At 44.3% G+C, this 23,661-nt stretch overlaps 1 protein-coding gene across 1 annotated transcript in view; it reads right to left on the bottom strand.

The window, feature by feature from the left end:
- ZCCHC2 (zinc finger CCHC-type containing 2) overlaps positions 1-5,162 on the bottom strand; it is a 181,607-nt gene extending 176,445 nt beyond the window's left edge. Inside the window, exon 1 of the mRNA XM_082259718.1 lies at positions 4,511-5,162. Coding sequence (XP_082115844.1) covers positions 4,511-5,140 — 630 coding nt within the window. The 5' untranslated portion in view covers positions 5,141-5,162. The remainder of the gene's footprint in view (positions 1-4,510) is intronic.
- Between the last annotated feature and the right edge of the window lie 18,499 nt (positions 5,163-23,661).

The following is a 23,661-nucleotide window of genomic DNA, read 5'->3' as shown; positions in this document are numbered from 1 at the left end:
AAAAAAAAAAACAAACCTTCAGCTTTTAGAACCACTTTAAAAGATACAGAATTCCAACAGCTGAAGAGCCGGTTCACACTTGTCAGGTTGACAAGTCGCGCTCCCTCGTGGTCCATTGACCGCTACAGGACCCGTTCTAATAGGAGCGACACAAGTCGCTCCGACTTAGAAAAGGGTCCTGTACTACTTCAGGGCGACCTCGGAGCGACTTGCATAGACTTCCATTATGTGAAGTCCCTGCAAGTCGCTCCGAAGTCGTGGTGCATAGTAATGCACAAGTCGCCCCCGAAGTAGTAAGGAGTCGTGTCGCCTTAGTATGAATCGACTCTTAAAAGCCTCAATACTAAAAGGCAGGTGTGCTGGGCTTTTAGTCCAAATGTGTGGCCAGGGTGAGGCTAATGCCTAGTACACACGATGATAAAATTGGATGAAAAATATCACTTTAAAAGCGATCGTACGATAATGTGATCGTTCATACACAGCTTTCTAGAGCCCATAATGACAGTTTATCCAAAAGGACAGACAGAAATTTCTCGAACGATACTAGGTTGTAAAAGTTTTTGTTTAAACAGCACAGTAATTGCACAAAAACGGAAGACCACGCAAGCTCGAAAATGAAATAATACATCACAACACAACATAATTTCCCAATTTTTATTCTGTAGTACAAGATTTTTCATAACTTTAGTAACCTTTGGGGGGGGGGGGGGTGTGTCAATAACTTTACACACAGAGCAGTGTGAACTGCCTGAAAGTGAGATACAATGCGGGAAGACGCACTGAAATTGAACTGGTCCCAGCATCGCACAAGTGTAAATAGTGACTTAAAAAAGTAAACTCCTGTGCATAATTTGTACCTATAGGTAAGGCTATAAAAACGCTTACCTATAAGTACTGGAAATATCCCCTAAATGTGCACAGTTTAGGAGAGGTTTACATTACATGCAGCCAATGACGTCATTGGCACATGCGCTCTGAAAGAACGGCCACCCATGCCGCTCCTTCAGATACCTGTGCCATGAATAACGGCTGCCCCAAGAAAGTGCAGGAGTGATGTCATTGCGGCTCCGCCCTTTTACACTGCCGGAGTTTGCAGACCCGAGAGACAGACCAGGTGAAGATGAATTCTGCACCCAGCGATTAGATCGCACCGCTGGAGGGCTTCATTTTCAGGTAAGTTTTACATAATGTGCTATTATGCAATGCATACTAGCACATTATACCTTTACCCTGCAAGTCCTAAAAAAAAAACCCCAACAGGCAGTTTACAACCGCTTTAAGGCTTGTACACACTAAGAAAAATCAGGTGAGATTTTTTGTCCAAAGAACTTTCTGAACAAAAATTTCTGAAGGGAAGAGCTCAAAATTGTTCTTGTATGGGAAGAGAACGAACGATTTTCGCTAAAAGTGTAGTTTTCGTACGATAAAAATCAGAAACGAAAGACAGCGCATAATCAGAAAAAAAAAAAAAAAGCCTCTGACATATGAGAATTTTAATACGAATATCCTTTTATTTATTTCCGGTTTGCTGTGAAACAATGAGGAATATGAGACGATCTTTCGTCTGATTTTCTTATAGTGTGTACCACACTTTTTATGAAAATCGTACGGGAAAATTTTTCGTGCTTGTCCAATCGGGTGAACTGTCGTGATGGGCTCTCTAAAGCGGTGTACTAACAATCAGATTATCGTACAATCGATTTGAACGTGGTATATTTTGTATGTTTTCCTGATAGTGTGTAGGAGCCTTTAACAGAAGATTACCAAACTGATAAGAGGCATGGAAGAGCTCAGCTATGATGTAGCTAAATGTATTCTCTCTTGGGAAGAGGAGATTAAGGGGGATATGACCAACATGTATAAATACATAAGGGGTCCATATAGTGAAATTGGTGTTGAGTTATTCACTTAAAGCGGTTGTAAACCCTAGAAACAAAAAAAAAAAAAAAAAACCTGCAAGACAAAGGCATAATGGGCTAGTATGCATCGCATACTAGCCCATTATGTGTAACTTACCTTAGAATGAAGCCCCGACACGGACCCCCGGACATCGCTGCGGGCGCTGCCATGATCCCTCGTTGTCTCTTCCGGGTTCGGCGGCTCCGGCGCGGTGATTGGCCGGAAGAGACGGCTCCAGCGCGATGATTGGCCGGAGCCGCGATGATGTCACTCCCGCGCATGCGCGTGGGAGTGATTTTTCCGGCAAGCTCCCGGCAAGATAATTGAAGTTCCCCCCGGACCTTCAGAGCGCTCGCGCGAGCGGCTGCATGCACTGTAAATATCTCCTAAACCATGCCGGTTTAGGAGATATTATTTGTACCTACAGGTAAGCCTTACTATAGGCTTACCTGTAGGTAAAAGTGTCAAAAAGCGGGATACTACTGCTTTAAGGCCCCTTTCACACATGCGGTCCGTTCAGTTCAGTCACGTCAAAATGTATCAGTTTTTCATTCGATGAAAAACGGACCATTTGTTCGTTTACATCCGCTTGTTGTCTGATCCGTTTTTTTGACGGATGAAAAATAGGGCATTCTTCCATTCCAAAAAACGGACATTGACGGAAGCGGATGAAAACGGATGATCATCCGTTGTCATCCGTTTTTCCATAGAGATGCATTGATGTCGGTTTTTCATCTGTCAACAGATGGATGAAAAACGAACGGACCCTATGTGTGAAAGGGGCCTTAAGATGAACACAGAGGACAAGGGGGAACTCTTTATGTCTAGAGGAAGAGATTTTGTCTCCAAATACGGAAAGGTTTCTTCTGGCGATTGAAGAATTTTTTTTATTGCCAATACTGATATTTTGGTCATCGCATATCGGTATTGGCCGATATTTTCAGACATTTAAAAAAATATATATTTTTTTTTTACAAGTACTGTTGTGGAGGGATCTGGGGGTCTAAAAGACCCCCAAACCCCTCTGCACTTAAAAGCATTCAAAACGCCAAGTTTGGCTGTTTTATATGCTGTCATTTTTTTTAATTTGGCGCCGAGTACCCGGAAGTGATTTCATGACATCACTTCCGGGTTTTTACATGGAGACCCGATCAGAGCCGAATGAAGCTTTGATCGGGTCTTCTCTTCGGCAGCGTGCAGGTAGGATGCATGGGTCCCGGTGGGACGGGAGACCCGGGGCGAGACGCGGAAGGCCACTCCTTATGACAGCCGAGCGGCTTCTGAGTCGCATTGGTTGTCATTACAAGACAGCCGACCATCGGCTATGGATGCTGGTACCGGGGTGATGCCTCTAGCTGCAGGCATCACTCCGGTACAAGCACTTTCCCGAAATATCAGTAACCTCAGGGGGATAATCGGTCGATCTCTAGTTTCTTCATCGGAGCTGTGAAAATGTGGAAAAGACTCCCTCCACAGGTGGTTCTGGCAACCTCACTAGATTGCTTTAAAAAAAAGGTCTGGATTTTTTCCTGGGTGTACATAATATAAATGATTGGTTGATTTGATTATTCCTTGAAGATTTTCTCACAGTTATATGATTTATGGTTTAGGACTGTGTACTTTGGGACTTTGTTTGATCACACAGTTATACTTCAGCACTATGATTTACACCATTGATCGATTTGGGATATCTATATATTTTTCAAGTATTTTGGAGATATATATCTTGTTTTCAGTATTTCACAATGATTCACAGATACTTTGTTTTTGAATTATGAGAATGGTTTATATACAGATGTAATTTGATCATGTTGAATTAGCGCCGATCATATTCACCATACACAAAATATAAATGGGTACTAATATTTATAGGTAAAGTTGATCCAAGGAAATATCCGATTACCTCTCGGGGGATCAGGAAGGATTTTTTTCCCCTGCTGTAGCAAATTGGATCATGCTTTGCTGGGGTTTTTCACCTTCCTGTGGATCAACTGCGGGTATAGGATTATGTATATGGGATTGTATGGTTGGGTTTTCATAAGGCTTCATTCACACGGTCCGCCTCCGTAGGCGGATCCGTGCTTCTCAGCAGAGGATCGATACACTGATCCCCCTTAAGCAGGCAGGTGACAGCTCCCGCTCCACTCTGTGTGCGGAGAGGGAGGTGTCAGAGCCCCATGCATCTCTAGGGGGGAACCAGATGAGAGCAGACCCCTGTCCGCTCTCATCCGATCCCCTGGACAGATGGAAAATAGGGTTTCCATCCGTCCGGATTTCACAGCCAGGATCGGATGCGGATGGACATGTCTCCGCTGACATCCGCTGCCCCATAGAGATGCATGGGGGATCTGTCAGTTTTTTAGGCGGATCTGATCGGATCACTCGTGTGAAAGGACCCTTACTGTTTTTTATTGGTTGAGATAGATGGACTTGTGTCTTTTTTTTTCAAACTGACTATGTAACTATATGTGGAGGATGAGCAGCTTATGGCAGCTCTGATCACGTGCACTTTGACAGGAGCCGGTGTAAGGCCTAATGCACACACCGTGTGTGGGAGGGAATGCAGGGGGCGCCCAGTGCTCTCCATAGTAACCATCCCCCTCCCAATTACCTCCGATCGGCTCTTCCTGCCGATGGCCTCCTTCAGCTGGTCCAGACGCTCCCGTAGGGTGACCCTCTGGTGGAAGGAGAAGGCCGGGTGGAGGGACGCCATAGTAAAGAGTAGCAGCAATTCCTCCCGAGAAGCCGCCAGCTCAACCGGCTTGCGCTCTCCGTCCTCCCAGCCCCCCAGCAGTCGCTCCATCCCCATGGCTGGCAATAGGAGGAGGCGGTAAAGGCGGCCGGCCACCTCCCGGTTCTCAGAGCCGAGCAGCGTCAGGTAGACGATGAGCCTGGAGCGGGCGGTTCGGTCACTGAGATCCCCCAGCCCCGGCTCTCCGGCCAGCCCATTGGCTTTGCTCTCACAGTCCCGCAGGTAATGGCAGTCTTTCCGGGCCAGGTCCTCCAGACACGAGCCTAGGAAGCGCAGTTCCAGCGGATTACACAAGTCCAACAAGCCGCAGGCGAACTCCAACCTCTGAGCCGGGCCCAGCGACTGTACGAACCACTCGTACACCGACTCCCGCTGGAGCGGCCCGCTAGGACGGGAACACATCCCCCGCTCTTCCTCGTCCTCCTCTTCTTCTTCATCCGACGCCTTGTACGCGCTACTTTTCCTCGGCGGCAGCTTCATCTTCAGCATTCTCGGCGCGTCTAGCCGAGCGGCATGCAAAGTCTCAGGCCCGCACAGCCGTTGCCATGGTCCGGGCTGAGTTAGCGAGTGAGAGAAGCGGGCGCTGGGCGTGTGAGGGGAGGGACCACAGGCGACTTCCAGAACGCTCGTTCCCTTTCCCCGGGTTCCACTGCTCGAGTCGTGACGTCTCAGCATTGTGACGTCAGCGGCGCGCAGCACGGGAAAGCCTGGCTCGTGATTGGCTGAGCGCGGGATCCCCGCCACCTCCTCTCTGAGGAGAGCGCCGTCGGTTAGGGTTCTGTGCTGGGCGACATGTTACATGAAGGAGATAGATGGATGGATGGACGTGGTCGCCGCTGGGAATATACGCATAAGCTTATCCTGCACTTGCAGTATGCTTTATATGGAACCGCCCTCCAAAAATGGATAAAACTGAACACTAGGGCACATAGGTGTGAGCAGCCTATTGCTTTAGGGCAGTGATGGCAAACCTTGGCACCCCAGGGATTTTGGAACTATATTTCCCATGATGCTCAATTCCACTGCAGTAGCATGATGGGAAACGTAGTTCCAAAACATCTGGGGTGCCAAGGTTCGCCATTACGGCATTTCTACCCATGCTCCTCCCTGTGTGTGGCGTGCTTTGCCTGGTCTGCCCACCTTATGCGCCCTCTGCTCCCGTGGGAGGCACCGGGGGTCAGATTTTACCTCCAGTGCCAGGTGCAGTCATAGTTGACATGTAAGTTTTGGGAATTTGGGGGCCCTTTTTTTCCCTTTCTTCCCCTTTCCAGTTTCTATCAATCTTCATTGACGTTATTTACTTATACTCATATATATATTTTTATAGACCCATATTATACAACTACTCCTGAGGAAGTGGCAATACTAGTCCATGAAATGCGTTGAGTCTGCTGTTGTTATGATTTCATTCAATCAATCTGTTACTTTTTCATATTCTACCATGCTGGTTGTTATGCACCTGGATTTGGGGACCACGTACCAGCTCTGCCATTACATCGGTTTTACATATTTTTTTATTTTTTTTTGAAAATATTTTTATTGAAGTATAAAAGTACAAACAGTCAACAATAGAAAACAGGTGTATCAAAACACATTTGCGTACAAAAACGGCATTGAAAACAAGGAGAGCACAGGACAACTATCCAATGCGGTTTTACATATTGTATGTTATGTTTGTATGCTATATGTGCCAAAAAATGTGTTGCTATTGTCCTGACAGTCGTGTCGTGTCTCTCATATAAAGTCCCAACACTTATTTATTTTTCATGGCATTAGGGTGTGCACCCTAAAGCTCGAACACATATGTCTTTCTCTAGACCAGGGATCTTCAAACTATGGCCCTCCAGTTATTGCAGAACTACACATCCCAGGAGGCGTAAAACTCTGACATTCACAGGCAAGACTAGGCATGATGGGATTTGTAGTTCCTGAACAACTGGAGGGCCAAAGTTTGAAGACCCCTGCTCCAGACATGCTCTGTGGTGAGCAGCTTCCTGTTCATTCACAAATGAAAGCATGGTGAAAATGAGAAGACAACCATCACTGAGGTAAGCAAAACCGGTGCTGTGGGTGCTGGCCACGGCTCACCACCGCTGCAACAGTAGAAATCAGCCCCACACCACCAGCTACTAGGAAAATGAATCCTTTATTAACATACCTCATAGGTACATGAGATATGCGTTTCACACTTTCAAAGTGCTTGTTCACCAGAAGTTTACTATGCTTCAGTTAAAGCAGAGCTCCACCCAAAAGGGGAAGTTATGCTTTAAGCACTCCTCCCCCACCAAAATATGCCACATTTGGCATGTCATTTTTTGGGTGGGGGACAGGTACCTAGTTTTGCGCTAGGCGGCTTGATCGGAAGTTCTCCTCTCCCCCTCACTCCTTGCAATCTTCTGGGACATGTCATTTTCCCTCCCCGGTGTCATGTGACTCCTTAGTGTTACAAGGTCTTAGATGTGAATCGGGAGCAGGTGTGTTAGATTTGGTGTTATCTCTCTTATTTTCTAATACTGGTCACTGGAAGTTCAACATGGCAACTCATGGCAAAGAACTCTCTGAAGATCTGAAAAAAGAATTGTTGCTCAACATAAAGATGGCCTAGGCTATAAGAAGATTGCCAAGACCCTGAAACTGAGCTGCAGCACAGTGGCCAAGACAATACAGCGGTTTAACAGGATAGGTTCCACTCGGAACAGGCCTCGCCATGGTCGACCAAAGAAGTTGAGTGCACGTGCTCAGCGTCATATCCAGAGATTGTCTTTGGCAAATACACGTATGAGTGCTGCCAGCATTGCTGCAGAGGTTGAAGGGTGGGGGGTCAGCCTGTCAGTGCTCAGACCATACACCGCACACTGCATCAAATTAGTCTGAATGGCTGTCGTCCCAGAAGGAAGCCTCTTCTAAAGATGATATACAAGAAAGCCCGCAAACAGTTTGCTGAAGACAAGCACACTAAGGACATGGATTACTGGAACCATGTCCTGTGGTCTGACGTGACCAAGATAAACTTATTTGGTTTAGATGGTGTCAAACGTGTGTGGCGGCAACCATTAGGCAGGGAGAAGTCAGGATGGCTCACAGTGGTTGTAGCAGAGCACAGCCCGACATCCGTCCCACACGTTCAGTCTGCCTGCCTGCAGCTAGCCTAGTTCTCCAGCTGATGGTAATATGATCCTAGAGTGAAGAGCTCAGCTCCTCCCTTTAACCAATCAGTGGCTCTCAGCACACTGACACTGAAGAACTGGAAACAAGCTTGTATTGTAACAGTTCAAAGTAAAGAGTCGAGTCAGTACGTGTGGGACTGGACGGATGTCATGTCAGGCTTTGTTCGTCTACCTCCTGCCACCACTGAGTCCCCACTGTGCCTAATCCACACTGACTGTTACTGTCAATCCCTACAATAACATTAACCCTGGCCTGCCCTGGCTGTATGGTGCAATCTGCAATTACAATCAGAAGAAGGCTGCGCTGCTGCAATACTTCCATGATTTCCTCTCAATATCGCAATATATATCGTTGAAAAAAAAATATCGCAATGTACTTTTTTTTTTACAATATCGTGCAGCCCTATACTGTGACATACTAAAGCAGAGCATGATCCCCTCCATTTGGAGACTGGGCCCCAGGCCAGTATTCCAACATAACAACCCCAAACAGACCTCCAAGACAACCACTAAAGAAGCTGAGGGTAAAGGTGATGGAATGGCCAAGCAAGTCTCCAGACCTAAACCCTATTTAGCATCTGTGGGGCATCCTAAAACAAAAGTTAGAGGAGCGCAAGGTCTCTAACATTCACCAGCTCCATGATGTCATCATGGAGGACTGGAAGAGGACTCCAGTGGCAACCTATGAAGCTCTGGTGAACTCAATGCCAAAATAAGGATGCAGATACTGTAAGTTGCGACTAAAGCAGGGTACACACTATCAGAAGATCAGACGACTGATCGTTCGATTTTCGTGTAGGTGCGTGTCATCAGGTTGGTCGAGAATGTTACTAACTTGTCCGAAATTTGTCATCCGACACAGAAAAAAACTTGAGCTACATGCTTGCGTAGTATAAGAAAAAGTGAAATAGCTTACATGACCCGTGCAGCCAACATCCAGTGACTATGTTTAGGCGTTTTTTCTGGATCAACGTTTCGAGACTGCGACAAATTGTTGCTATATCAACTGCACTTCATGGCAAATAACACAGCAAAAATGGTCGCAACTCGGATGGCAGTATGATCGACCAAACAGAATTTTATCAACGTCTGAGAAATAGAACTCTGAACCTGCTTTCATGTAAAGAGAATGTCGAACAGCTTAACTTTGTTTTTGTGGGGGATTAGGTCTTTGCAGTTGGAGAACATTTGCTCAAACCCTATCCGATGCGTAACATCACCCCTGAGCAAAACATTTTTAATTATCAGCTCTCCAGGGCATGCAGAGTGGTGGAGAATGCATTTGGGATCATGGCCAACAGGTTCAGAATATTCTTAACCTCTATAAACCTGGCCTTTTACAAGGTAGACAATATTGTACTGTGCTGCTGCATCCTGCACAATTACCTACACAGGCATGCAGACAGATACATCACCTCACTACCATTTGAGAAGGAGCCAGGGAGTAGCGTAGTGCCAGAAGCCCATTATCCCTTTGAGATGTTTATGCCTATTGGTATTTCCCATACTAGTTTGCCCTCCCAAAGCACAAGGGCAAACAGAAATAATACGAGAATTATTTTCTAGGAAAAGGGGCAGTGGATTAGCAGGCAGATGTATAGGTGACCTCAAAAATGGGCGTAAGGTCTATTTGGTTATGTCACACATGCACATTAATGTGTTCTATGTTAATTTGCTGGCATTAAAGTCTTACCTTTTTTTTTTTAGAAAAACTTGAGTTTGCATGCATGGGAGCCAATCAGCTTCTAACTTCAATTTGGTGAACTAATCTGTGGCTTTCAAACCTGTAAGCTGATTGGTTTCTATGCATAGTTCCATACAATTTGTACTCTACGCATAAGGCTGTGTTGAACATACCAATCTGCACCCCATTTTTAAGTATGAATTTGTACTTTGTTGCAATGAAATGACAGCATTCTTAAATAAGCAAGAACAGACACACAAAGTTTGTTTCATATTTTTTTATATTTAACTTAGCTAACATTAGCAATATTTTTTTTTTGGGAACAAAGGTTTTTCAAGTATAAGTGTACATTATACAGTACAAAGTAAAAAATCTATTTTTCAAAACATTACTATACAAATCTAGTACATTTTGGGAAATGTGCAAAAGCAAACCTTTAAGTTTTTTTTTTTACATTACCGGACTTTTTTACAAAGTCTAGACAAACAAAGTACCCCGCCATGTTCAAGAATGTGCTTGCTCAGATTTGTTGTTCAAGCCTCCCTGATATATGGGCAAAGTAAAAATAGGAGCTGGCAACTCGATGACTCCACAAATATTTTTAGGCAACATCATATAAAACAGGAACCAAGCTTGTGCGTTTCGGCTATTTCAGACTTCCTCATGTACGGAAGACTGCAAGTAACTAAACCCCTTGGTTTGCTCCAGTTTAACATGATGTAGCCAATAAAGAATATTAGGAGGAGTAATCGATTTGCTGGCTCATTTCTATAATTTGAAGAAAACTGCAAAACTACATTAAACTCTAAATGTTTCAAGTATTACAAATATTTGTGTAAAAATGGGCAAAGGTTATTAAAGTTTAAAGCATACAAACCGATGTACAATGTAACTAAAAACATTAACCCTTTCACTGCTAGTTCCATACGGCGTACAGACCTACAGCACTGCTTGCAGCTGGCCAGGTTCTTACGCCGTATGGACCTTATTTCTTCCCCTGCTGAAAAGCTCATGATCACTTCAAGGCCCCCCTATGCTGCCGCTTCCCTGTCCCCTGCCTCTCCACCTCCCGCCTGTTCTCTTTCACTTATAACTGTTCCCCCCACTCTCCTTTCCTATCCCCTTCATCCCCCTTCTTTTCCCCAGCACTAACCCCCCCCCCCCACACACACACCTGATCTGACCCCCCCCCCCTGCAACAGATCCCTGCAGCTACCTGTAGAAGCTGGCATCCCTCCACTGCCACCAGCTTCAGGTGCGGCAGAGGCTTAGAGGGGATCACAGTATGTCCACCCACCAGTCCAATCACCCCTCTGAACCAGCCCCCGCACCCTGGATCCGTCCCTGTTTCAAGCGGCATCCCTCCCACCACCTCAAGCTGCTGACCAGCACTCCGGCGAGCTGTCAGGCTGAGGGGGGATAGGTGTGGGTGAAGCTGGGGACACAGGCAGCGGTCACTCAGCTGATCATAGTAAACTGAGTGTTTACTATGTCAGACTGTCAGTTTATGAATGGATAAGGAGTCTCTATACAGACTCCTTATTTCATTCATGTAAAGTGGTGCAGTCTGTCTCAAAAAGAGATATGGGGGTCTGTTTAGACCTTTGATATCTCACTAAAGATTCTCGCCCCCCCCCCCCCCCCCAAAAAATATATATATAGAAAATAATGTAGTGCGCTCAACAAGAATAAGAAATGCAAATAAATTCACATCTAAATAATCCAAATTGTTGGTGATTCCCACATTATATGAAAAACCTTTAAATTAAGGTGTAATGAAAAAATAGTGTACAAATAAACAGGCATGTTATCCATAACACATATAGGATGAGTAAAGTCCTCAGATCATTCACACTGATCCCAAAACAGCCAAAGAATGAACTTCAATGAATTAGGAGATCTTCAATCCAGTCATTACTGAATCAATATATCCTTATATGTGAAGTAGAGGGAGTAGCCTCTTACCAGATAACTTTGCAATGTGGACCTTAATCGTGAACAAGCACTTTCCACACGTGAATAAAGTGAAAGATCACCCAAGTGTTAGTGCAAACTTCTTACCAGAAGTATGAAGAGGGTAGACATGAACCAATGTTGATGTATGGATGTGCCCGGTGAAAGGTGTCCATTGGGGCTCCAATACGTGGACTTAGGGATTCCTCCACTACACCTTATCCAACTCGCAAATGTGGATGGTAATATTATTCTCTAGTGTAGCTCCCCCATGGTGGAAAAAATATAAGGTGCCAATAGTGCATTATCCTTTAAAAAACTTTATTAAAAATAAAAACACACTTACATGGCAGAGGAGGAACTAAGCACAAACAATCGTTCCAAGATGCAAAAACGTGGCCACCTGTAGTGTGGACTCTGTGGCGTGGTGTGACGGCATGGCTGCTCCCCCTAAAGCTTTTCTCCTTACCAGGCGTCAGCTGGGGCCGGTATATATATATATATATATATATATATATACATATATATATATAACTGTAAAAAAGTAAAAAAAAAAACACGGAGCGGACTCTGTCAAGCAGATCCGCCTGCTCAGGGTGGGATCTCTCTGCTGATCCCCACTGAGCATGCGGATGACAGGTCCACGTCCGTTCCGCTGATGCAGAACCGACAGGGACACAGCCCACTGTTATCTATGGGGCGGTCACATGGAAACAGACCACCTGTCCATTTCCATCCGATCCAATCTGCTAGATGGATGGGGAATGGGATCCCCATCTGTCTGTTTTTAGTGGTCTGGATTGGATAAGATGCAGGCAGGTGTAAAAGGACACATGTCCACTTACATCAGCCTCTCCATAAAACACAGTGGGTGGTCCGATTTGGCCTGCTTGAAAAACAGACAGGCAGACCCGATTGGTCTGCTTGTGTGAAAGGGGCCTAACACCTTGTTCACACCGGGCATACACAGCGTACCTTTACAGGGATGCACAGGTGTTCAGTGCAGGCAGTCTCATTGATGTCATTTAGGATGTAGCAACTGCATGAACAGAACGTTGCTCCAAATTTGACATCCATGTAGGTCCGTGTGCATGTCCCTGAGCTCACACTGCATGCATTTGGGGTCATGCACCCACACGTACAAGGATGTCAGATTGGGAACAGCATAGTTATTCCCAATCTAAGAGCTATGCCTGTGCAGCCATTGCATCCCAATTGACATAAATGGGACTGCCTGTACAGAGATGCACAGAACACCTGTGCATCCCCGTGCAGGTAAACATTGCCCTCCATGGGCATACACTTTAGTATGCCACATGTGAACAATGCTTTAGTAGTAATTTAGCAGGAATTTTTGTTGCACTATTAATGATTTTAGTGTTTTTTTTTACAGTTTTGCGTACGTTCAGTTTTCACCATTTCACAAAAGGGTACAATTTAAAATGTACAAATATTTGTTATTTATTAACTCAATACAGTTTTAACTTTTATATTTAGTAGGCATTTTGTAATTGTTTCTATGTATGAATCCACTATTAATGATTTTAGTGTATTTTTAGCGAAAATATTGGTTTGATAAACATTTGCGCAAATATCGCAGTGCCTTAAAAATCAGTAGAACCTTCTTTTTATTCTACTGGCCATGTGCTTTCAGAAAATATATGGTTATATTTGTTATTTATTAACTCAATACAGGTTTAGCTTTTATATTTAGAATGAATTTAGCAGGGATTTTGTAAAATTTGCAAGTTTGTATCTGCTAATAATAATTTTAGTGCATTTTTAGCAAAAAAAATTTTGGCAAATATCACAGGACCTTAAAAATCAGTAGCACCTTCCATTTATTCTACTGGCCCTTTGCTTTTAGAAAATGTATAGTTTCGGGGTCTTTTAAAAACTCTGAAAGCTGAAAGTGAAAAATGAAAACCTCCAGATTTTTAGAGAAATTTGGTTATTTATAGTTTTGTTTAATTCAGTTTTCTCCATTTCGCAAAAAGATGCAATTGAAATTTTATAAATAGTTAATTGTTAACTCAATACAGGTTACATTTTTATATTTAGAAGGAGTTTAGCAGGAATTTTGTAAAATTTGCTGTGTTTGTATCTGCTAATAATAATTTTAATTTATTTTTTTGCGAAAATATTGTTTGTTAAACATTTGCGCAAATATCGTGGGGCCTTAAGGCCCCATGCACACGGGGCGTTAGAAAAAACGTACGTCAAAGTTAGTTCTGACGCCGGAAAAAGCAGCTGTAAAAACGTGCTTTCAGTAGCTTTTTCCATTGGCGTTATTGCACGTTTTGCCACGTTGCTTTTAGCAGCGTTTTTTTTTCTTCCATTCAAAATCAATGGTTCCCTATGGGAGCCTATTGATTTGAATGGAGGTCGCACCGCAACACCGCAAGTCGGATCCGACTTGCGGGGCGACTTGCGCTGTGAGAATCTTGAGGGGGAACTCCACGCCAAAATGGGAAAAAAACGGCGTGGGGGTCCGCCCCCAGGGTTCCAAAGCAGGCCCTTCGGGTCTGTTATGGAATTTGAGGGTAGCCCCATGCCGAAAAAACGGCGTGGGGTCCCCCCCAAAATCCATACCAGACCCTTATCCGAGCATGCAGCCCGGCAGGCCAGGAAAGGGGAGGGGACGAGCGAGCGGCCCCACCCCCCCTGGACCACACCAGGCCACATGCCCTCAACATGGGGGGGTGTTGGTGCTTTGGGGCAGGGGGAGCTCTGCACCCCCCACCTCAAAGCACCTTGCCCCCATGTTGATGAGGACAAGGGCCTCATCCCCACAACCCTGGCCGGTGGTTGTGGGGGTCTGCGGGCAGGGGGCTCATCGGAATCTGGAAGCCCCCTTTAACAAGGGGGCACCCCAGATCCCGGACCCCCTCCCTATGTGAATGGGTATGGGGTACACTGTACCCCTACCCATTCACCCCATAAAAGGCAGTGTATGGAAATAACGACAGGAGACGTTTTGGAAAGTTTATTAAAAATCTTCATCCGACTCTTCTTGTCTTCTCCTCTCCGGGGTCTTCTCCGGGGTCTTCTGCTTTTTTGCTGTCCGCCCTTCTTGTCTTCTCCTCTCCGGGGTCTTCTGCTCTTTTGCTGTCCCCCTCTTCTTGTGTTCTTCTCTCCGGGGTCTTCTGCTGTCCCCTCTTCTGCTGTCCTCTCTTCTTTTCTTCTCCTCTCCGGTCTTCTGCTCTTTTGCTGTCGGCTGTCTTCTTCCTCCGGTCCTCCTCCGACGACGTCTCCGCTGATTATGCCTATCTCCGGTCTCTTCAGCTTATTATATAGCCATTAGGGGCGTGGCCCCGATGACGTCATCTGGAGGCCCCGCCCCCTCATGTCACATATGACGTCATCTGTGACATATGAAACATGTGCACATATTTTGTAGGTAGGTATACTTAAAAGATAAGAGAAAAGATGGCCACAGTGCCGTGAGTCGGTGGGCGCCACAATGATCCACAACCGGTCCAATAAGACAACCCCAATGGAGATGTGTAGAAAAATTTTGCAAACCTGAGGTATAGGAAGATACAGAGAGAATAATGATTTAATAAGGTGAAAAAAAAAAAGTACAAAGAGAAAAATAGATAATGGTGTAAGCAGTACCCACAATACCTGTAGTATATAGGTAGATGCATGGCAAGAGGTCATGCAGGGATAGAAGGTAGTTGTCAGCCCAGTATGCTGAATATGCGTTATGATATGGACATCTGATGTGAAATGGAGTAAAGGCCAAAGAAAAAAGAAAAGAAGAAGGAAAGTTGCCATGTAAAAATATGTTAAACCAAATAATTAAGGTAAATATAGTATCATGGAAAGGTAGCTCTAGTATAGCCCAAATAGTTGAGCAATAAAAGTGGAGCACATGGCATGGCAGCGAAAGGGTTAAAACATGGTTTTGGTTTAATTTTCGCTAAAATATCGATCACCATGATAACTCTGTTTTGGATATCATGTAGGTTTTCTTTAATTTTCTCTAATTCATTATTGCATACCAAGAGCTCACTGATAAGCATCTGGGCACTTGCACTGCTGAAGGCAGTTTGGTCTTCCACAACCTCCAGATCACCTAAGAAATATGAAAACAAACCATGTATTATAAATATGCATGAATCTATTCATTTCAAGAAACTGTGGTCTTAAACATGATCTGTTCTCGTGACACTTTTTAGAACTTCACACAGTATTTCCTTCACATCAGCATCAACATCCTCTTCAGGGTGTATAGTGGGTTGAGTTTCTGGATCTTCATGAGGTGCCGGGGTACTGATGTCCACAGACAGCTCAGATGTTCCTCTTCAGCAGAAGACCGGAGAGGAGAAGACAAGAAGATTGGACAGCAGAAGGGCGGACAGCAGAAGACCCTCGGAGAGGAGAAGACAGCAGAAGACCCCCGGAGAGGAGAAGACAAGAAGGGCGGAAAGCAAAAGAGCAGAAGACCCTCGGAGAGAAGACAGCAGAAGACCCCCAGAGAGGAGAAGACAGCAGAAGACCCCCGGAGAGGAGAAGACAAGAAGGGCGGACAGCAAAAGAGCAGAAGACCCTCGGAGAGGAGAAGACCCCCGGAGAGGACAAGAGCCGGATGAAGATTTTTAATAAATTTTCCAAAACGTCTCCTGTCGTTATTTCCATACACTGCATTTTATGGGGTGAATGAGTAGGGGTACAGTGTACCCCATACCCATTCACATAGGGAGGGGGTCCGGGATCGGGAGCCCCCTTGTTAAAGGGGGCTTCCAGATTCCGATGAGCCCCCTGCCCGCAGACCCCCACAACCACCGGCCAGGGTTGTGGGGATGAGGCCCTTGTCCTCATCAACATGGGGGCAAGGTGCTTTGAGGTGCGGGGTGCAGAGCCCCCCCTGCCCCAAAGCACCCACACCCCCCCCCCATGTTGAGGGCGTGTGGCCTGGTATGATCCAGGGGGGGTGGGGCCGCTCGCTCGTCCCCTCCCCTTTCCTGGCATGCCGGACTGCATGCTCGGATAAGGGTCTGGTATGGATTTTGGGGGGGACCCCACGCCGTTTTTTTCGGCGCGGGGCTACCCTCAAATTCCATACCAGACCCGAAGGGCCTGGTTTGGAACCTGGGGGGGGAACCCCACGCCGTTTTTTTCCCCATTTTGGCGTGGAGTTCCCCCTCAAGATTCTCACAGTGCAGGTCGCACCGCAAGTCGGATCACCCTGATCCGACCTGCGGTGTGACTTCCATTCAAATCAATAGGGAACCATTGATTTTGAATGGAAGAAAAAAACGTATAACGTGGCTTAACGCACGTTAAGCAACGTTATGGAGCCTTTAGCAGCGTCAGACGTTTTTTGCAGCTTGACGCTGGAGCTCCTGAACCCACAGTTCCTGGGTTTTTTTTGGAGCTGTAAAACGCCTATGCCACTTGGAGCTCCTAAAAGCTCTATGTGTGCATGAGGCCATAGAATAACATGGATGGGCGTTCTGCAGCTGCAAAAAAAACGTCTGACGCTGCTAACAGCAGCTGTAAAAACGTCCAGTGTGCATGAGGCCTAAACATTGTTTACAAGTGTCTTACAGTTGGCTGCATTGGTTGATATCCCAGCTGGCTACATGTTTTTTGGCCTTTAAAAAACATGAATACTTACCTGTTCTGTGCAAGTTTGAGACACAGAGATACCCCTAGTCCCTTATTCTGAGGTCCCACGCTGGTGTTCCTGCTTCCCCTAATACCTGCTGAGTGTCCCCTACTGCCACTGAATATAGTTGACATGTCAGTACCTAGGAAGACATATACAAAAAGCTCCCGGAATTATGTTGCATACAAATAGGCCGTAAAAAATGGCACAAACTAAAGGGAATATAAAACAGGCAAACAAGACATAAATATCATTGTGCATCTGCGGAAAACGTAGTATTACAGTGTTCAGTCAAATCTACGTTGAGTGTCGTGCAAAAGATTCCAGAATTCATGAAAATTAAACATATTGCAGTGAAAACAAGTAGAACAGTGAGCACATGGCCCAGCAAGAAAGCAACAAGATCAGAACAAATACTTAGTTTTCCTTAGAACTTTCTTCCTATACTGGTCTTCCTCTCTCTATTTAAGGTCTGACCATCGTTTTCTCAACTGTTCCTTGTTTCTTCAGACCCCAAACTCCCTGTGAAGACTTCTCAGAACTTTCTCCATGATCTTGTCCTTTCGTGCATTTGGCTTTCTGTAAGGTCCATGCTTCCCATCATAGTCTGTCTTAGATAAGATGTCCACCATCTCCACCATTTCTTAAAATGTCATCATTGTGGCCTTCTTCCTCCTCCTGGCTCCGGAAGACGTTGACTCCTGCTTTCCTTCACTGCTGCTTTCACCACACACCTGCTGTCTCTTCACCGTTTTCTCTTTCCCCCACTGCCTCGAAAGAGAAGAGACAGGGAATACACTAAGAAGGAAGAGGCATGTACTACAACGTATAACAAACCCAGAAGCAAACATTTGTGCGGAATAATGTTTTGTTTCCCCAGAAAGTTATCGTTTTTTGTGGCTCACATTGATATGAAGAAACACAGACACGTGTTTGAAATTTCATTCCTGGAAAGGCACCAAAACCAAATGTCTACGCATGTTTTGAAGTGCAACAGTTTATTCAGCCTAATACATAATGTGTCCACGTTTTATTATTATATATTTTGCTTAAAAATAACATGCTGGATCAGACACTTTAGTTTACTGAACATCGAACACAAATGGAATAATCGGGCGATCTGCAGACATTTCGGTCGGTCTTCAATGTGTCTATGCATGCTTCTATTGGGAACGTTCACACCACAGCTACAGCGCGCAGACAGGGGTTCTACGCATGCTCAGTGTACAAAACATGGAAAGATCTTTCTTGGAGATGATAGCACAGAGAAATTGTGACAAAACCTCCAGCCAAGAAACCCCTGAAAAACCAAAAGCCTAGAGAAAGCAACTGTGAGGGGAGTCACTTTGGTTCGGGGGCTCGTGGAACCCATCTTACCTTAGAGAGGTTCGGAAATCCCTGTCTCAGTTCCCCAGATTCCTTATGTGTAAGACACCCTGTATCTATTAGGGGCACAGGGTGACCGAGAAAATGATGGACGACTACTTAATGGACACTGAGAATATGGTTTGGATTTTTTCACATGGGACAGTAATGTTTATCCACATTATCCCTCAAGAAATTTATGATACATTAACTCCACTGTATCAGAATCATGGAACATTGTATGAGCTTTGCATCATAGACTATTGTAGGTAGGAGCCAGACAGTCTGCTACTAGGGTCTCCTGCTATTGTCTGAAGCTGTCCTGTGTTTATACTTAGGATAATGTGTATTGTACTTTTGTTGAGTTTGATGCTGGCAAGTCTGACCTGGAATGAGATCCCTGATTGTCCAGGTGGTTAGTTTATTTAACTTTTTGTTTAACTATTGTATTTATATTCCTGTGTGCAGCTTGTATTGTTGGTATAATATGATCAGGAGGGGGATATCCTGCTGTGGGATATATATTCTGTGTGAATTTGGCAAATAAAAGGTCTAGTTTTATATAAGCTATTGTTAGCTGGTCTTGTATATTGCGGCTATAATATCTGATATCAATGTTCAAGACTGGAGGAAGTGGTATACTGATGGAAGCACTCAAGTACAATGTGGGTCAGTTCCCTCACAGCAACTACAACATTTTTGACACATGCTTCATCATCTCTCCCAAAAAAAAAAAAAAACACAAATTGGATTCCTTTAGCCTCCTAACTGCAAACAAGTTAAGAAAAATGCCTGAAGACCAACTGCAAAGGGCTGAGTGTCTTCTCCTGTAGGCTCTAAACAAAGGAGTCAGAGGTGAAACTAATGCAAATAACTACCTTGCAGAGTACCAACCTCTACCTCCACCACAACTTCTACTACAGGCAGCACAGCATCATGCCACTCAGTGGCAACAATATCAAGCACCAGAGCGCACACAGGCTTTTTTTTTTTGAGAGTTTCAAGTTGAACCTTTTTCATGCCTGTTTATACATTTTAATGCATGCAGGTTATATGGTAATTCTTAGTTGTACCAAAAAATGAAAAACACTAGTTAGATGAGCTAATTAGGCAAAAAAAAAAAATTATATATATTATATTAGAAGACACAATTAATTATTGGCAGTATGATTTTAGGATTACATAAAAATAACATGGTGAATATGGATAATCAAAATCTACAACATTTTAAATGTATATTGGCCACAATTTAAAATACTGTAAGAAGAGAAGATACAAAACAATATTATTACATTAAAAGGAATATGTTATTGCCTATCATTAGATGGATTATTGTCACATTAAAAAAAAATGCTATTATTCCGTTTTAAAGAAAAACTTTTAATAGACATGAGACTAAAGTTTTTTCTGGAATACAATTTCTAGTTTTCCTGGGCAACTTCTTCCAGGTTGTTTCGGGTCGTTCGTGGCTTCCAATTATGCAAATTTTTTATACGTTTTATTCTGTGCGATAACTATACACATTTCATGAAAATCAGACATTGTGTTTATGGACAAAAAAAATGTACTAGCTTGCAACTCAGGTTTTTTGAAAAAAATTAAGTAGTTTGGTGCGCTAAACTACAATTGTATCACTATTAAGTGATATGGACCACAAATGTAACAACATGTGATACTGATGATACAATATGACAAATATTGTGACAGTGGTGCTTCCCACAGACAATAAAAAATTGTGACTGTGAAATACTCCTAAGCCCCCGTTCACACTGGGGCGACCTGGTCGCCTGACAGGTCGCCGTAGGTCGCCTTCAATGTTATGAAGTCCGTGCCGGCCGCTCCGAGGTCGCGGGGCGAGCAGCGCGCCGCGACCTATGAGGACCTATGAGGTCACCCGGCAAAGTAGCTTCACCCCAGTGTGAACGGGGCCTTAGAGGTATGATGAAAACCAATAAATATGATAACACAATATATACTGTTAACACAATTTAAAATGGTGACTCTAGTGGTTCCCATTAACAATAAGTGAATATAAATGTGCAATACCCCAAAATGGGTGTGATGAGAGTCCAGTAAGTGGTGTCTCTAAATTAAAGTCCAAAACCCCAAGATTCTGGATGGACAAAAAACATTGATGACTTCAGGTGATGAAATAACATTAAATGGTGAGTATTCCAAGCAAAACCGTGTCTGATTCCTATGTCGTGAATCCCACCACCTTCAGGATTTACTTCTTACCAGCAGGTAGGAATATAAGGGCAAAACAGCCACCCCAAAAGTGATGACTCCCTGTGTAGTGAGAGGGATAGTGCGTTTCTCCGCACCTCGTGGAAGAGATATCAAAATAGCCTCTTACCAGATAGATGCCGTTCTGAAGCATATACAGTGGGTACGGAAAGTATTCAGACCCCGTTAAATTTTTCACTCTTTGTTATATTGCAGCCATTTGCTAAAATCATTTAAGTTCATTCTTCTTCCTCATGAATGTACACATAGCACCCCATACTGACAGAAAAACACAGAATTGTTGACATTGTTGCAGATTTATTAAAAAAAAAAAACTGAAATATCACATGGTCCTAAGTATTCAGACCCTTTGCTCAGTATTTAGTAGAAGCCCCCTTTTGATCTAATACAGCCAGGAGTCTTTTTGGGAAAGATGCAACAAGTCTTTCACACCTGGATTTGGGGATCTTCTGCCATTCCTCCTTGCAGATCCTCTCCAGTTCTGTCAGGTTGGATGGTAAACGTTGGTGGACAGCCATTTTTAGGTCTCTCCAGAGATGCTCAATTGGGTTTAAGTCAGGGCTCTGGCTGGGCCATTCAAGAACAGTCACGGAGTTGTTGTGAAGCCACTCCTTCGTTATTTTAGCTGTGTGCTTAGGGTCATTGTCTTGTTGGAAGGTAAACCTTCGGCCCAGTCTGAGGTCCAGAGCACTCTGGAGAAGGTTTTTGTCCAGGATATCCCTGTACTTGGCCACATTCATCTTTCCCTCGATTGCAGCCAGTCGTCCTGTCCCTGCAGCTGAAAAACTCTCCCACAGCATGATGCTGCCACCACCACGCTTCACTGTTGGGACTGTATTGGACAGGTGATGAGCAGTGCCTGGTTTTCTCCACACATACCGTTTAGAATTAAGGCCAAAAAGTTCTATTTTGGTCTCATCAGACCAGAGAATCTTATTTCTCACCATCTTGGAGTCCTTCAGGTGTTTTTTTAGCAAACTCCATGCGGGCTTTCATGTGTCTTACACTGAGGAGAGGCTTCCGTCGGGCCACTCTGCCATAAAGCCCCGACTGGTGGAGGGCTGCAGTGATGGTTGACTTTCTACAACTTTCTCCCATCTCCTGACTGCATCTCTGGAGCTCAGCCACAGTGATCTTTGGGTTCTTCTTTGCCTCTCTCACCAAGGCTCATCTCCCCCGATAGCTCAGTTTGGCCGGACGGCCAGCTCTAGGAAGGGTTCTGGTCGTCCCAAACGTCTTCCATTTGAGGATTATGGAGGCCACTGTGCTCTTAGGAACCTTAAGTGCAGCAGAAATCTTTTTGTAACCTTGGCCAGATCTGTGCCTTGCCACAATTCTGTCTCTGAGCTCTTCAGGCAGTTCCTTTTGACCTCATGATTCTCATTTGCTCTGACATGCATTGTGATCTGGAAGGTCTTATATAGACAGGTGTGTGGCTTTCCTAATCAAGTCCAATCAGTATAATCAAACACAGCTGGACTCAAATGAAGGTGTAGAACCATCTCAAGGATGATCAGAAGAAATGGAAAGCACCTGAGTTAAATATATGAGTGTCACAGCAAAGGGTCTGAATACTTAGGACCATGTGATATTTCAGTTTTTCTTTTTTAATAAATCTGCAACAATGTCAACAATTCTGTGTTTTTCTGTCAGTATTGGGTGCTATGTGTACATTCATGAGGAAGAAGAATGAACCTAAATGATTTTAGCAAATAGCTGCAATATAACAAAGAGTGAAAAATTTAAGGGGGTCTGAATACTTTCCGTACCCACTGTATCTGCCCCTTTAAGGGCCTCCCCCCATCTGTCACAATGGGTCAACGCTTGGGTCACTTGTGGATGATCTCTTATGGCCTTCTATGCTCCTTTAACTTGGTCCCCAGGTGTTTTCGTGTACAATAGAACAAAGGACAGCCAATGGTGTATTACCCCAAAAAACTTTAATAAAGTAAAAAGTGTTGCACTTACATAGTCACCGCAAGATAAGGCTGATACAGTGTAAATGTCCGCGGCTGCCTGCAGTGCAGACCGCGGAAGTAGTTCATGACAGCGCAGCGCCTCCTCTCTGACACGTTTCCTCCCTACACGGGCATCAACTGAGATAGGTTTTTTTGTCGTCCGAATTTTTGTCGGAAGCACCAAACTACGATCAGAAATTCAACCGATCGGGCTTTAGACAGTACATTTTGCACAATTTTCTGATCGCTCCTTTAAGTTAGACATATCCATAAACATTTATTTTGTTTGGCACCTGTGGGCTGAATGAGAGATAAGAATAGATTTCTCCATCCACACCAACAATGTGGATCGAGGAATCCCCCCTGCTGGCTTTTGTATTCTTTAAGCTGCTGTTCTCTTAGCTGCCAGAATACCTGAACCATAGGAAGCCACTTCCTATGGTGGCTCGATCCTGCAGGCTGCGCTGTGTGTGTTTATAGATGTACACAGTGCAGCTCCACCACACGCACCCTCAAAAATGGATTTAATTGACAGCAGCAGGAACCACTGTCTCTCAAAGTCCAGTGATGTGGAAAAAAGGGAGCAGCCCTGCTGCTCTCGGGCACAGCTCTGGATTGAGATCAGGTTGAGGTAAGCATTTGGGGAGGAGTTGACATTAGAAGTTTTTTTTTTACCTTAATACAGAGAATGCATTACGGTGAAAACCTTCAGCATTTACAACAATGAAATAATCAACAAACAATCAACAATTATTTTACCTTTTCTAACATGAATGCAATTTAGAATATGTTGGCTAATAGTCCTTACTGCACTTTAATCTGTCCCTCCTAAATAGGTTTGAATGATTAGTACCTCTGGGGAACATTTTTTTTTCTTTAGAAAGATGGCAATTATTTCTGAACAATGCAGTGATACTTCTCCGTTGGTTGTTTTGCTACTTTAAATTCACTTGGGATATTACGTAGATCATTGTGGTGTATATTTAAATTTATTTGAGGAACAGGGTTATCATTACCAT

The sequence above is a fragment of the Pelophylax lessonae genome, assembly GCF_965119305.1.
Source record: "Pelophylax lessonae genome assembly, chromosome: 5".
Taxonomy (NCBI): Eukaryota; Metazoa; Chordata; class Amphibia; order Anura; family Ranidae; genus Pelophylax; species Pelophylax lessonae.
This window is presented reverse-complemented; position numbering and strand designations above follow the sequence as displayed.